This window comes from Pteropus alecto, unplaced genomic scaffold (assembly GCF_000325575.1).
Source record: "Pteropus alecto unplaced genomic scaffold, ASM32557v1 scaffold23, whole genome shotgun sequence".
NCBI lineage: Eukaryota > Metazoa > Chordata > Mammalia > Chiroptera > Pteropodidae > Pteropus > Pteropus alecto.
Window position 1 is genome coordinate 6,758,310 of NW_006435837.1, and position 15,810 is coordinate 6,774,119.

Here is a 15,810-nt window from a genome sequence, read left to right on the forward strand (position 1 = left end):
CATAAATACTTTGAAAACTATCCATACATGTTGCCAAATTGCCTTCCAGAAAGGTTATGTCTATGTACATATCCAACAAAAAGAATATTATTATTTAATGCTAGAATTAAATGCTGTTCTTTATTTTTTTTTTTTTTCCAGAACTGGGATGAAAAGAGGATATTCAAGGAGGCTGAGAAGTTCTTTGTGTCTCTTGGCCTTCCTAATATGACTGAAAAATTCTGGGAAAAATCTATGCTAACTGAGCCAGGCAATGACCAGAAAGTGGCCTGCCACCCCACAGCTTGGGACCTGGGGAAAGGCGACTTCAGGTAGCGAGGCTGATACTTACATAGCTGATACTAAAATGGGAGACAAGGGAGGCAAGGATGAGGGTGAATTTGGATTCCTTCTCTGCTTCTCTGAGCACAGAAGAGATGACTGAATTCTCCTTGAACAAGAGCTGAGAGTCCATGAGAGCACATCTGTGCTTTCCCAGAAAAAGGGGATTGCCAGCAGGTCCTAACTTGAACCTTTACACAATTTGCCTCATTTGCAATAACATGCACTCATTAGAGTTGCATAGACATGGGTATGGTGGTGCTCCCATTAGGAAAGTTTGGATGCTAACGTTTATGGAAGATGGATGTGTGAATCAGGCATCGACTCTCCCCTCCAAGTTTCCCTCTAGCGAGTGAGACAGGACAGGTGAATAAATAAGCTGGGATGAAAGGGAGAAAGTGGTATGTGTCATAAGAGAAACACAGGGAACACTCTATGAGGAATTGGAAGAGAACTCACCACACCTGAAATAGTGGGTAGATCAGACAGGGCTCTTCAGGAGTTCTTTGAATTGGACTTGAAAGACACGAAGGGTTCGGACAGACAGAGCTGGGTGGAAGACACTGGGATAGGAGAATAGCAGGATTGAATGCAAAGAGACAGGAACTGGCATTGTGTCCTGGAGTCAGTAAGTTTGGCTAGAATACGGGGCATATGTAGAAGGGTCTGTGATATGGCAGAATGAACATGGGCTTTTGAATCCTACGTGTCACTTAATGACTAGGCAACCTTGGGCAACGTACTTAATCTTCTTGCGTTTCAGTTTCCTTGTCTATAAAGTGGAATAGTAATTCCCAGGTTGCGTGTGTCTTAGGTCAGGTTCTCTTGATTGAGATGGGGATTCTTGTGTTAGTGCTGTGTTGAGGGAGAGCGCTCAGGCAAAGGGGAGCCAGGGAAGCAGGATGGGGCAGGGGAAAGAGGTAAGTAAGGGTGCCGTCTTGGCTGGAGATTTGCCGCAGCCTGATCCCACGGGGCTCTCTGGAGCATAATTGTACAGCAGAGTTGGTCACAGCCGGAGACAAGAGGACTGACCTTTTGTACCAGCCCCCTGTTTAGTCAGTCATTGGCTGTGGACTGCCTCCAGAGTGTGGGGGGACACAACTTCCAGGTTGAGGCACCTCGCATTTCTCCAAAGGAAATTAAAAAGGAAGCAGCTATTGGCCTTTGATGGCTGTGCCTTGGGCAACCGGGAGATGGGTGGATCTGCCTGCTTAAGCAGATCTGGCCAGGGCCCCAGCAGCGTCCTTTTCTGTAAAGGGTCAGATAGTAAATAGTTTAGGCTTTGCAGGTCTCTACTGCAACTACTTAGCTCTTCCCTTGTGGCAAGAAAGCAGCCCCAGACAATACATAAACAGATGGGTGTGGCTATGTGCCAATAAAGCCTTATTTATCAAAACAGGTGGTCAAACATAAGCCATAGTTGACTGACTCCAGGGCTAGAGTGAGGCTTAAAAATGAAGAAGTATATGTGAGTGTCCTAGTGCAGGATCTTTCATACAGAAGACATCACATAATAGAGTAGCTATTCTTATAATTGTTTCAAAAGAGAATGGAGAAAAACCAAGTTAGAAAAGCAGGTCATGCTGGGGTGTATAAAGGAGGTTGAGTTTATTCTTTTTTTTTTTTTTTAGTTTATTCTTAAGCAGTGGGGAGTTCTTAAAGGGTATTTATTAGGGAGATGACACGGTCAGAGTGGTAGGAAAATTAAGTTGGGAACCTACTGGAATATGACTCCTACATTTACCTGAATGAAATTGCTCTTGCCAAGTTGAAAAGGACCACCACCTAACTGCCAGATGCAGTGCTTATTTCACTGGTTTAAATATGGGTTACGGCATCATTAGATAACATTTACAAGTTGTCTTTGAAATGCTGTATTTCATTGGCCTCTGCACTGCCATCCTCTTCTGGGCTTTAACTTCTCTTTCTATCTCCTCTGAAGCATTTTTCTCTCCCTACTTCGTATGTACTAGGACCTCTTAGGGCTTTGTCTTTGGCCCTCTTTTCTTGCCATTCTGCAGCTGCTTCATGGGCCACCACATTCACTCCCTGACTTACATGCTAATGATTCCTAGAGGCCAATTTCTAGCCCCTTCTCCTACTGCTTCTCTATCCCGAATATACCAGACCGCTTGCAGCATCCTGAATGCCACATTCTTTTCTCAAGCCTTTCTCACTGAGCACCTCCAGGAATGTCAACCTCTTATCCCTCCCTGTGATTTACCTGGCAAACTTCTGTGTGTCGATTAAGGGTCCAGATTGCTCATCGCATCCTCGGTTATGCCCTTCTTCGTGCTTCTAGGAAACCGTGCCTGCACTCGCTCACTGTTATGCCCAAAGTCACGTCTGCTGATCACTTATGGAGAACTCGTTCTCAGAATTTTTGTAGTAGTAGACTCTGCTTATCTTTCTTTCTATTAGCCTGTGAGCAGAACAGGATTCAGCCCTGCCCATCACTTTATATTGAGCACCTAGTACAGTTTCTAGGACATAAAAGGTAGGGCCTCAAGATTCATTGGTGAATAAATCTTGGAAAGATGACCCATGATACCAAAATCCCATACGACTCTACTGTGATGATGAAATGAAATTCAATGACATTCATTTTAATCGTGCCCATTTACGTGCAGGATCATCATGTGCACAAAGGTGAAAATGGAGGACTTCCTGACAGCCCATCATGAGATGGGACACATCCAGTATGACATGGCATATGCCACACAACCGTACCTGCTAAAAAATGGAGCTAATGAAGGGTTTCATGAAGCCGTTGGGGAAGTCATCTCACTTTCTGTAGCTACACCTAACCATCTGAAAAACATGGGTCTTCTGCCACCTGATTTTTATGAAGACAATGGTATGGACATTTTTTCATTGCTTATTTGGGGAATTTTTTTAGTCCGATGTGGGCAAAGGTATTTATTATCATGCACAGGATATATTTAATTTTTGCCACATAAAGTATAAGGTATTTATGGATAACTTGGAATTGCTACTGGTAAAAACAATTAAGTATCACACCATGCCAATTGTGGTTTTGTATCTCTCAAAAGCGCATAAGAGAGGTAACTGAATAAATGGTCTTGGGGCTCTAAGAAACATCTAACGGAAAACAGGCCCACAGAACTGAAACGGCTTACCCAAGGTCACTTAGCTAATTAGTGTCAGAGTTCTGACTGGAACTCTGGTTCTTGGTAAAAAATTCCCACAGCCTTAGAGCTGGAACAGATTCTAAAAAGCATTTTGCAGAGGAAGCAAATTGATGACAAGAGGGAAAGTAACTAGCCCAAAGTCAAAAAGCAACGTGACAGAACAGAACCAGAGCCCTAATCTAAAGCTTTTCCCATAATATTATGCAAAGTGAAGGGTAACTTGAAATAGGGAAATTCTTTAAAAACAGGGGTCAGATATTTGGTGACGGACAGAAATCTTACTTTGAGCGGTGAACACACAATGCAATATATATAACATGTTGTTGAATCATACACTCGAAACTTATTTGATTTTATTAATCAATGTCACTCCAATAATTTTAGTTATAAAAACAGTAGTGGCATATCAAAATTGGAAGGGACCGAAATGTCCCGTTCATCCAACAGAAGCATGAATTTGCCCCTGTGACATCCCCTCAGATCCATGCTATTCTTCAGAATCATTGCCTGAGGCAGCCTGTTTCTCTTTGGATGGCTTGGACTTAATAGAATATGACAAATGTTCACAAGATCCAGCTTCTTCAGCGAGGATATCATAGCTTTTGATTCTCCCTTGTAAAAGAGGGATACTTAGAGCTAAATATGTTCTTCTCTTTCATGTATTTCTGTCCTCTCATTTTAGTTATTTGAGACATAAACATCAGCTGTGCTGGTTGAAAGGTTTGGTCAATGAGGTCAAGGTCATGAGCTTCATTCCTGTGTGGGCAATTCACTTTGCCTTGATTTCTGGCCCAGATCTTGGTGATCTCATGAGGGCCTGGGAGTAGGTCAGTGTAAAGCCATAATCGTGTCTGAAAAAGTTCCTGTAAACAGACCAAGTGGGAAATGGATGAGCATCCTCCCATGAAGGGAGCAAAAAAGGAGAGGGAGTTCCTGGTTACCACACCTGTTTCCTAATTTTAAACTTTCATTCTCAAGTCAAGTAACAGACAACTACTTGTTCTATCATTAAAAAATATATATTCCCTGACAGCACGCAAAGATGGTCGAATCACGAAAACAGTACTAAACATGGTTAAACTCTGGTTTGAAAAACTCTTTCTTTGGTTCTGCTCTTAATGTTAAACAAATGAGTTCCTTTATTTTTTCTCTCCCTCCCTCCTTCTTCTCTTCCTTTCTTCTTCCAAAAATATTTATTGCATACATACTATGTGCAAGGCATATTTCTAGACACCAGAGATAGAGTGGTGTTCCAAATAGTTAATATCCCCCTACTCACATCTCAGTGAGCTTCATCTGTACGCTGGAGTGAGTTCTACACCCTTTTTACATCACTAATAAAGGATAATGAAATAACATAATTTGTTAAAGTGTTTTAAACTCAGGTAAGAAGATGTCCGTACATTTAAAGTCCATTGTACTTCTGATTATCTAGTAGATGGTTTCCTCGGGGGAGGCTCTTTTTTGTTTGTTTGTTTTTTCACTCTGTTTTGCTGGCTTTTAGCCACGTCTGTTTTTTATTTGATTTTTATTTTTTTAATAATGACACAGAGGGCGTCATGTAGCAGACAGCGGGCCAGGTATACAGTCTTGAATGAAACATTATCAGTCACTGCTTTCATGGAGCTTACAAGAATAAACAGCATGACTGGGAAAGTAGATGACATAGCCCTAATTAGCTCTGATAAGAAGTATTTAAGGAAACCAATTGAAACTAATGAAAAAAATGAGGATTAAGCTTTATCTTACCTGTTCTATCCAAGACTTTACTTCAAATTCCTTAACCGAGATAATGAATATATGGCTTTATCTTACCTGTTCTATCCAAGACTTTACTTCAAATTCCTTAACCGAGATAATGAATATATACATATTATTATGTCCAATGTCAATATTTGTCATGTAATCACCTTTATAGTAAGTATATCTTGAGGAATATTTTGAGATTAGGAAATTATCCAACACAAGACATCCATTGTCATCCTCATCTTAATATTTATCCTTTTACATTTTACTTTCAGAAACAGAAATAAACTTCCTACTCAAACAAGCGCTTAATGTCATTGGAACTTTACCGTTTACTTACATGTTAGAAAAGTGGAGGTGGATGGTCTTTAAGGGTGAAATTCCCAAAGAGCAGTGGATGAAAAAGTGGTGGGAAATGAAGTAAGTCAATGAATATGCGATCGGTAAAATGTTTTCTCATGAATTTGCTGTTTATCTAAAAGCATTCGACTGATAACTTGCTTGATAACACACCCTTTGGGAGCTGCCTTCCTTTCCCTGCCTCAGTTCCTCACTGCTTTGCCAACGTTTCCTGGCACCATTGCCCAGGACCTTGTCTCAGGATCTGCTTCTGTGATCGGGGGTCTCGGAGAATTCTTCACAGTCACAACACCTGGGATTTCAATGGCTAAAGCTTGAAATCTGGTGATGTGGGGCTAAACCTGTGAAAATGAGAGAGAAGTACATTCAGGCTAGGGAGGTGCTATCATCACGCGCGCGCGCGCGCGCGCACACACACACACACACACACACACACACACACACACACTAACTGCTTCCATTTTATTTTTTAAGTATTTATTTTGGTGCTCTCTCCTCAGATAACATTTTTTTTGGTTCTTCCCCCGACCGAAGCAGGTTCAGGTGGCATAACTTCTCATGCTTTGTTCTTCTGAAGTGTTCAGTCACCCATTGAACTATGATATTATTTAGGAAGCGATCAATTTATTCATTTTCATTCTTTTAAACAAAAAATATTGACCCTCATCTTTTAGGCAAAGCACTGGGGATCCAATGCTGATCATTTCGGATGTTCTCCTTGACTTCAGAGAACTTTAGTCTACGGGGGGATGTGGCAAATGAAACCACTGCAACGTGTCGTGTTGTGATGGGAGGAAATGAGGACCCATGGGCACCCCAGCGAGGGTCTAAAGCCCAATCTGGTGGGTCAGATGGGGAGAGGATTCCAAGTCGAGCTCTGAGAAAGGTGTGGGAGGCAACCAGATGTGTGTAGAGGGAACAGAGAGAGTTCCAAGCTATAGAGAGCCTGGCACTTTTGGACAACGGATGGTGATCCGTTTATCGTTTTAGCACTATGTTTGTTGTCTTGTCCCAAGTGCCTTGCACAGTGCCTGACACTTGCAGGGATGAAGTAAATGGGTTTTACATGAAAGATAACTGAGGAAGACAGGAAGGAAGGAGGGAGGGGGAAAGAAGGGAAGAAAAGAAGGAAGGAAGGAAGGAAGGAAGAAAAAAAAGGAAGGAAGGAAGGAAGGAAGGAAGGAAGGAAGGAAGGAAAGAAGGAGAAATAATGGAGGGAAATCTTTCCCCCACCATCTATTAATCAGACTCTTGCCAATTTTTTTCCATTTTCTTATTTTTTCTTTTTGTAGTGACGATCTCCCCATGTAATATTCAGCCCCATATCCGTAAGTTTAAGTGCCACTTTTCTGCAAAGATTCTCTGTTAATAGAAATCCTACTTGGGAGGAAGGAGGCAGCGGCCACTATAATAACTGTTTCTAGCATTTGAGTATTACGAAATTGTGTCTATAATGATCCCACAATCGGATAGGACAAATGTTTTAAGCTTAAACGATGTCAAATACACGATTTCCCTGCCTTTTTTCTAAATGAATTATTTTTTTTATCCCTTTTAGTTTATTTTTAAAGATACATGGAATCAGACCCTTAAGATTATTCACTAATGCATTCATTACTCTGTTCATTCAACAAATACACATGAAGTCTCTCCTTACCATTAGACACTGTTTGACATTGGAACTCTAGAGATGACCGAGACACAGCCATGCCCTCTTGGAGCTCAAGTCTCCAGGGAAAGAAAGAACTGTAAGAGCTGTACGTGAACAATTATAAAATGGAGAAATGGCAAAGGAGGCACAGCCAGAGAAGACTAAGGGGGCTGGAGGGGTTTGCTCTGCTGACGGGTGGGTGGGAACATGGGCAGGTCTCACAGAAGCGGATATTTGAGCTAGCCCTGAAGAATAAGGAAGATTTCAAAATTACAAAATTCTGTCTTCCAGGAGCACATAAACTGTGGTGCCAGAGAGGAATTATTAGGGCTTTCATTATACGTTTTTGGCCCTATAATGCACTTTATTAAATCAGTGTTTTGAAGACACGGCTATTTTCCAATGGTATAGTCTGGCTGAATTAAAAAAGGAAGAGATAACCACGTGATGGGCTGTATTCTGTAATTTTGGGCACTGTGTCTATTTCACCTGACAACCAATTCCAGTAAAAATGCCATCCGTTGATGAGACTGCGCCCAGCTGTACCTTCTCACGGTCAGCGACTCACAGCTAATGTTTCTTCTTTTTTCCACAAAGGCGAGAGCTGGTTGGGGTGGTGGAACCTCTGCCCCATGATGAAACATACTGTGACCCTGCATCTCTGTTCCATGTTGCTAATGATTACTCATTCATCCGGTAAGCGACAGTTTTCTTCTTACTGTTTAACTTATAGGGTTATGGACAGCCGTACTAACGATAAAGGAATAGGGATCTATGAAGCGATGGCTATAATTTCTCTCTCCAGCTCCACTCACTCCCCCTAAAACCTCAAAATAGATGATAATTTAACTCAACCTAATTTAACTCAATTTAGCTCAACATAATTTATTGGGTTAAATAAAACTGCGTGAGATGTTTTCTACACCATCAAGGAATTTATAGTATCCTTGGGAGAAAAGCAAACAGGTATTTTTGTTTGTATTCTTGTTACTGGCGGAGTTCAGAGTGATTGTAATGGAGAGAGAGCTTTTAATGTGAAGTCACAAAATCTAGGTTCTTCACCCATTAGCGCCAGATATATATATTTTTTCCATTAGCCCCAGATCTTGAATTTGCTAAGCCCATTTCTTTATTTGTAAAGAGAAAATAACATTATTGACCTGCTGTAAGGATTGATTGGCAGAATTTATATGTAAGGGCTAGAAATCTATAAAACACAATACAAATGTGAGCTAATATTTAACAAAATAGTACTGCGTTTTTATCAGCTGATACAGAAATGCAAGTAGATGATGTTCTATATGAACTCTATAGAGTTCATATTTTGGTTTTTCTGGAGAAAGAGGTTTGACTAGTATCTCTTTAGTTATGAGGGCCTCAGAATTTAAACATGTGCCCTAATCGGTGACCCTCTTGCAGCAACTAAACAGGGACTTGCCTTTTTGTTTGTCTCTTTTACAGTTATTACACAAGGACCATTTTTGAATTCCAGTTTCAAGAAGCCCTTTGTCGAATAGCTCAACATGAAGGTCCCCTGTACAAATGTGATATCTCAAATTCCACTGAAGCTGGGAAGAAGCTCCAGTAAGAAATGCTTCAAAATGTCGAACCTCTTCTGCTATCCCAAATGACTCATTTCTATGCCTAGGTGTAAATTTGATTTCTCTGTTCTAAAAAGAAAAATTGTGTCCCCAAAATGTCCTCATCTATCAATTAAATGTTTATTTTTGAGATCACACGAGGACCTAGAGCATGTGATGGCTGGACAGGCCACCTCCTTTCTCTATGTCATAACTACAGAGTTCCCTTTGTAGTAATTGGAAGGGAGGAGAAATTGAAGGATGAATACATCCGTTAACGCACCTTATTTTCTCATCTGCCAGGAGCAAACTTAGCCAAACCAAAGAGTAGAAACCGTAGATCATACATGTAAATACATGAACATCTGGAATCCCTTAAAAGGCCCTGAACCCACCCTCCTTTTTTTCATGTAGCGAAATGCTGAGCTTTGGAAAATCAAAACCCTGGACCTTAGCATTGGAAAGTATCGTAGGAACAAAGAATATGGATGTAAGACCACTGCTCAACTACTTCGAGCCCTTGTTTACCTGGCTGAAAGACCAGAACAGAAATTCCTTCGTGGGATGGCGCACCGACTGGAGTCCATGTGGGTTCCCCAAGCTGATACATTTTGAATAGCTCCCTTTCTGCTTCTCCGAGTCTTCTCTGGCCCCAGTCTCACGGGGCTGTGACACAGTCCCTCTACGTAGACCCTGCTTCTGACTGTGCTATGATGGCAACTGCCATTTGATTGAGGAGGAAACACAATATTTCTTGAGTACCTACTATATACCCATGAAAACTACTCTTTCTCATCTGCTTTGTTAGCTCTCTATTTAAAATAAAAGAATGTATCAGTCCTCAGCCCACCGTACTCAAATCCTGCTCTTAAAAGACAGATATAACAATCTTCATGCTCTTACCTCTTCTTTCTGGCAGTTACTTTCACATTTCTACACAATTTGTTTACATTATTATTTCTTTATTGGTCAGTTTTAGACATGCACTTCTGCCTATTCTTCCAGCTCCCTTTCTCATTCTTCCGGTAAACCTTTATAATGACTCTTAGTAAAGAAATTATCAATATTTACATCATTACGTCTGCATTGCTGAATCATATACTATTTTATGTCCTTTCTTCTGTGGCTTTTTTGTTTGTCCCGGAGTTTCTACTGCCTCGTTTATTGTTACATGCCTAATTTGTTATCTACGTTGCATTATTTTTTTTTCCAACTATTTCAATATACCTATTCTTTTCAATCTCATTTTTTCCTAGACTTTCCTCTTAGAGTCTTACATGCGCCTATCTCAGTCTGGACTATAGTTTTCATCCAGAGTCATCCCTTCGATGATTCCTGCGTTGAATCCTCCAGGGCTTCCTGGATTCCATGTCTTCCTTCCTGAATTAACTCTTGTTTGCTGCAGCACAGCGTTCAAGTGATTTTCTAAGCAAGAGCATGTGGGGAAGGAGGATTAACTGTTCCCCAAAGTGGCTTTAATGTACCTTGACTTGCATTCCCCTCGTTTTCAGTCCAGTATCTTCTTTCCGCCTCTGGCTGTATCGGAATCCCACGTCTCTCTGGGATTCTCTGGGAACTTTGAGGTCTGTGCCGCCTCTGTGTACATAGTAGGCCATGGCCGCCTGACCCTTGAGAAAGCTCTTACCGCTCCTCCATGACTTCCCATTTTCCAAAAGCATGTTTATAACTTTTTAAAAATTCCTTTACTATCATTTTAGTGGGATCTTGGGAGGGGGCGGAAATAAACACACAGGGTCAATCTGTCATCCGTAACAACAGTCTGTGATTTCTGTTTAATCAGATGCCGACCAAAGCATTAAAGTGAGGATAAGCTTAAAATCAGCTCTTGGAGAAAACGCCGTGAGTATTCTGGACAGTGCGCCCATGACTTTAGTGCATTCCCTTAACCAGGACACAATAAGGCCATTCCAGTGTGGTCTAAAAGATGAGGGGCCTCATGATTCTCTTAAGAGCCATGAGCCCCAGATTCTGGCCTCTGATTGAATGCTATGTCTACTTTTTCTTTGTTACTTTGAAGATGTTGTATTAAAGATCAATGAGAAAACATTCAATCTTAAATACCAAATACCCACCCTTCCAACTCATTCTTATCACCATTACTTGTATTCAAGGAAGAGAACATGGTTACATTTTGAGAAGTTGTTTGTTTTTAGAAGTAGTGTAGGAAGCTTTGCTTTGCTTTAGTCAATCATCTATATCCTGGAATCTTGTTAAAAATGAAGAATCTTAGGCCTCAGCCCTGGAGCCAGCTTAATCAGAATCTGCATTTTAACAAGCCCCTGGGTCATTTGTATACATAATAAAGACTAGGATGCTCTGCTTTAGAACACTGTGTCTCAAACCTGGAGGCACACTGGAGTCATATGTGATGTTTTCAAAATATTAATGTTTGAGTCCCATTCCCAGAGAGTCTGACTTAATTGCCCTGGGGTGTGGCATCAAGAGTTTGGGTATCAGAGTTTTGAAAGCTCCCCAAGTGATTTTAATTACAGCAATGTTCGAGAAATGATGTAGAGATGCATTTCAGGATAACTAAATATTTTACAGAAAATCACGTTACCTACACTAAGTGTGAATTACTTTAATCAGCTAATGCTTTCTCCTAAACACCTGTTTCAGGTTATCCAGTCTGAAGAAGTAGTGGCTTTGGTTGGGAAAGAGGAGAAGGTCGTCCCAGGCAGATGGGGAGCAAAGGCCTGGATGGGGTCATGGCACCCTGAAGGCTTTGCAGGATTGGAGGATAGTCTGGGACTATTGGATAAAACAGTCCAAGGTGCTATAGGAAATTGTTATTTGCACCGGATAGATCCAAAGATTGCATTTCTATCCCCTTAGTTTTCCTGGGAAGTTAAATATTGTCCACGGCTCCAGGGTCGTTGTAGTATAATTTTCATGGATAAGACATCTGAATATCAATAACATAGTAGGAATAAAAAATGACCATTTAAGAAACAAAGAATAAAAATGGAGGTGCATCACTTCCCGAACCCTGTAAGTTCAACTTCCTGTTTGCTAATAACCACTGAATGTCTATGGGATTATTTCTCTTTCTGTTATATTTTTATTAGCTTTCCCTTGGTCTAGTAAATTTTCATCACTTTAAAGTATCCAGCAGATCAGATTCCTTTCAATTATATATATATTTTTTGACATTTGTCCCATGTGCTCTTTCCATGCATTGAGGGATTGGTAAATAGTCTTCAGAGGGTTTGATGGTGTAACACTCTGAGGCTGATTCACTGAGCAAAAGGCTCCTTTGATGAGATGAGAACCATACACCTCTCGGGCAGCTACTACACATCAGAGCCAGAATGTCTGTCCAGTTCAAGCTATCTCATGGCAAAGTCCAACTGGATCTTTTGAGAACTCAATCTTTATTTTTTTTAATATAGAAATAGCAACCAGAATATTATTAGTATTAGTATTAATAATATTATTATTACTATCGAAGCAACTTTTTCCAAAGCCCGGATGATATCATGCTGAAGTTAATGTAACAATTCTTTTGTGAAATCTCGTCATCGTTTTTCCTAAAAGGAAAAGGACAGGTGCAAAATTTGTGCCATTCGCTGCTTTTTTTCTCTTAAGTTTTTCATAGACTATGCAAATACGCTATGCGAACTGTGCAAACACACTATGCAAGCCATTTGTTTAGCCCTGAAAAACAAGAACAAATTACCTTGTTTACGAAGAGTTATTTTTCCCTTTGAATCTCAAGTTTCTTTATCTTTTACACATATCTGAGAACTTACTATAAAAATAGTAAAAACTCGGCATATTTGTCTACAACATATGGACATTTTAATCAAAACCCACAACTTGCATTTGTCACATCTATAAACCTGCCCTCAGAGTGTGTATTTCAGCTTACATCAAACTAAAGTCAAAGAATCAGCGAACCCTGTGGTTCTTAAAGCACGGTTGCCTGACTAGCAGCAGCATTAGTACGGCCTGGGAGCTTGTTAGAGATGCATGTTCTTGGGTCTCATCTGAGACCTTCTGAATTAGAAACTCTGAGGGTGGGATCCAGTATTCATTAACTTAACAAGGCCTCCAGGTGATACTTGATATGCACTTCAGCTGGAGGTCCCTGACTTCATGAACAGCGAGAATCTTTGGAATATTAGAAAATTTAACAATAATGCTTACAGATGATCAGATTTTGCATGTATCCTGTGATCCCTACTGAGCAGTGTTTTTCTTCTGAATTTGCAGTACGAATGGAATGACAATGAAATGTACTTGTTCAAGTCATCTGTTGCCTTTGCCATGAGAGAGTATTTTTTAAAAGTCAAAAACCTGACAATTCCTTTTGGGTGAGTTGATTTTGCTGTGCTCTCAAGTTACTTCAACCAGAACTTTCCTTATTCTTGAGTCTGAAGAGATATTGAGCTTAACCTTTCAAATTAAGAAAAACCTCCTAATGACGTTTAAACTTCTTTGATATCCTGGAACTTGGGCCACTGTATTTTTGGGGCGATTGTGACTTATAGGACTTGGAGATTGCAAAAGCATTGTTCTTATTAAATGCTGGTCTCCTTTCCTTTTCCCTCCTGTCTCTTCCCCTCCCCTCCTCTCTATTCTTTCCCTCTTCCCTTTCCTCCTTTAAATGCTGTCATCCACCCTCAGCACTGAAAGAAAAAGGCAGAAACCTTTGCTTGTATTCTAATGTATATGTTTTGTGTGTGTGTTACGATCAACAAACTATAGAAGTGAAATATAGTAGAATTACATGGTTATAAGTGCTACGGTGAAAAATACAACAGGAAAAAGGCTAAGGAGTGCTGTGCACGTGTGTATGTGTGTATATAGAGTTCAATTTTCATTAAAATGGTCAGAAAAGGTCTCGTTAATATTTGAGCAAATATTTGAAACCAGGGAGATAGCCGGTAATACAGACAATGGGGGAAAATGTTTCACTTAGGGAAAGTAGCAGGTGGAAAGATCCTGAGGAATGAATGAATATGCTTCACCTGTCGAAGGAACAGCCAAGAGGCCAATGTGGCTGGAGCGGAGTGAGCTAGCGGAAGATAAGTAGGAGGTACGGTGGGTAGGACAGTCCTGGAGCCTGGGGGTGGGAAGGGGAGAAGAAAGTTCATGTGGGTCTCACGAGCCATTCTAAGGACTTTGGCTTTTATTTAGAGCGAGAAGGGCTTTGAGCTCCATAATCTGCCTTAGGTTTTGTTAGGATCACTCTGGCGACGGTGAGAGCACAGTCTTGTCACACTGTCCTGTAAACCCCACTCCTTACCCTCGCCCTGGGTGCAACATGACACTCCTTTTCGTTGGTGGAGTAGGGTTGGAGGATGTAAACGCACCACTTCTGTCCGTGTCACTAAGCCACTGCTGTCTACCGTGTTGTTTATCACAATCCTGGGACACCAATGATTCCTCTGGTGCTTTCAGTTGGAAATTTTTCTAGAGTTGAAAAAAAAAAACACGTGGTTCTCGTATGGGAGCGGATTAGTGCCAAGACTTGGTATCACAACTTATGGAGTCGAGTTCACGTGCCTTGGGCAGTGTTAAGGGTTTTTTTTTGGACAATTACATCCTTCCGTTGTTTGGCCTGCCCCATATCTCTCTACTTAACCCTGCGACCCTCCCTCAGTCTCATGTTCACCAGAGGAAGTCTTCATTGTCCTTATTGTGTCCTCTGTGCTACAACGAAAGATGCTTCTTTTGTTTCTCTACAGGGAGGATGATGTGTGGGTGAGTGACCTGAAACCAAGAATCTCCTTCAACTTCTTTGTCACCTCACCTAATAATGTGTCTGACATCATTCCTAGAACTGAAGTTGAAGAAGGCATCAGGTGATATTTTGCTTTCGAACTATGTAAGATGGAGGGGGTTAACAGATACAACAATAACTAATATTGAGTGGGCTCCTACTGTGTGCCGGGCACTGGTCTGAGTCATTTATATGTTTTACCTCTTTTTAAAAACTTGGGTTTTAATTCCAGGAGAACCTCAAAGCAAGGAAATTGTCTTGATTTAGGTTCCTCCAGATACAGGGCCTTAGGCAAGGATTGGATTGTAAGTAGTTTATTTGGGAGGTGTTCACAAGAAGCACTGACAGGAGACAGAATGGAAGGCAGATAATAAGTGATATATTAGCGAGCAAATTACCACTATGGACAACTGGAGCTCCATTCTGCTGGGGAATTCTGGGAGACTACAGAATATGCACCCAAATTGTCCCAGCAGAGCTGGGGTATTTATTCATCACTTCTCATCAGTCACTGGCTGAGAACTGCTTGCAGGTGACATGAATTCCCCCGCAGTTCTGGCTTGCAGGCACGGCGGCACCTTATGGCCTGAGAATGCTCTTGGGCAAAGGCAAAAGGTACTGGCTGAGGAAAGTCTGGCCAGCACTCATGGAAAATGGTTTAAGTGCAGAAGGGACTTGGACAGGTATTGCTGTCACATGCTATGGGGACTTGGATGTAGCATTGATTTAATTAAGCAAAGTCTGAAACCAAGTAGGCCAGAATAGATTTCTTTAGACGTCAGCCAGCCTCCGCACGAGGAGAGGGACTCGCTGTGGGCAGGAAGGGTTTAGAAGGGACAGCTCACCCAGTTTGTCTCAGCTGTTTCTCAAAACAGCAAAAGTGAAGCATGGATCCATGGAGATGGTTCTCCTTAAATTAAAAAGCTTGATACCCACCGCTATAGGGACGCTCACTAGGTGGCCCTCGTGAGCTGCTGTTCATCTCTGGAGGCAGAACTAAGACCCGCTGGGCAGTGCGTTCGCCTGGGAAATCTACATTGGGGTGTATGACCCAACCATGCCCAGAGACTCACTGACCGCCTCCAAATGACTTGTTCTGTTTTTGGGGAAAAGTCCCAGCTGAGATCACCATGAAAGAGCCCAGCCCTCCTGCAAGCTGCAGGGGACCTCAAACTTCCTGTTTCCAGAAAGACTTGAGATACTTTCAGGCTGAGGTTGCCAACGGTTACATGACTAATTCTGCTTTGACCT

General features: G+C 41.4%; 1 protein-coding gene across 1 annotated transcript in view; it reads left to right on the forward strand.

The window, feature by feature from the left end:
- The window catches only part of ACE2 (angiotensin I converting enzyme 2), a 40,159-nt gene that overhangs the window by 21,539 nt on the left and 2,810 nt on the right, over window positions 1–15,810 (forward strand). The window contains exons 9-17 of the mRNA XM_006911647.1: window positions 142–311; window positions 2,952–3,178; window positions 5,495–5,639; window positions 7,828–7,926; window positions 8,692–8,814; window positions 9,225–9,397; window positions 10,612–10,670; window positions 13,047–13,147; window positions 14,525–14,641. Of these exons, the coding sequence (XP_006911709.1) occupies window positions 142–311; window positions 2,952–3,178; window positions 5,495–5,639; window positions 7,828–7,926; window positions 8,692–8,814; window positions 9,225–9,397; window positions 10,612–10,670; window positions 13,047–13,147; window positions 14,525–14,641 (1,214 nt within the window). The remainder of the gene's footprint in view (window positions 1–141; window positions 312–2,951; window positions 3,179–5,494; window positions 5,640–7,827; window positions 7,927–8,691; window positions 8,815–9,224; window positions 9,398–10,611; window positions 10,671–13,046; window positions 13,148–14,524; window positions 14,642–15,810) is intronic.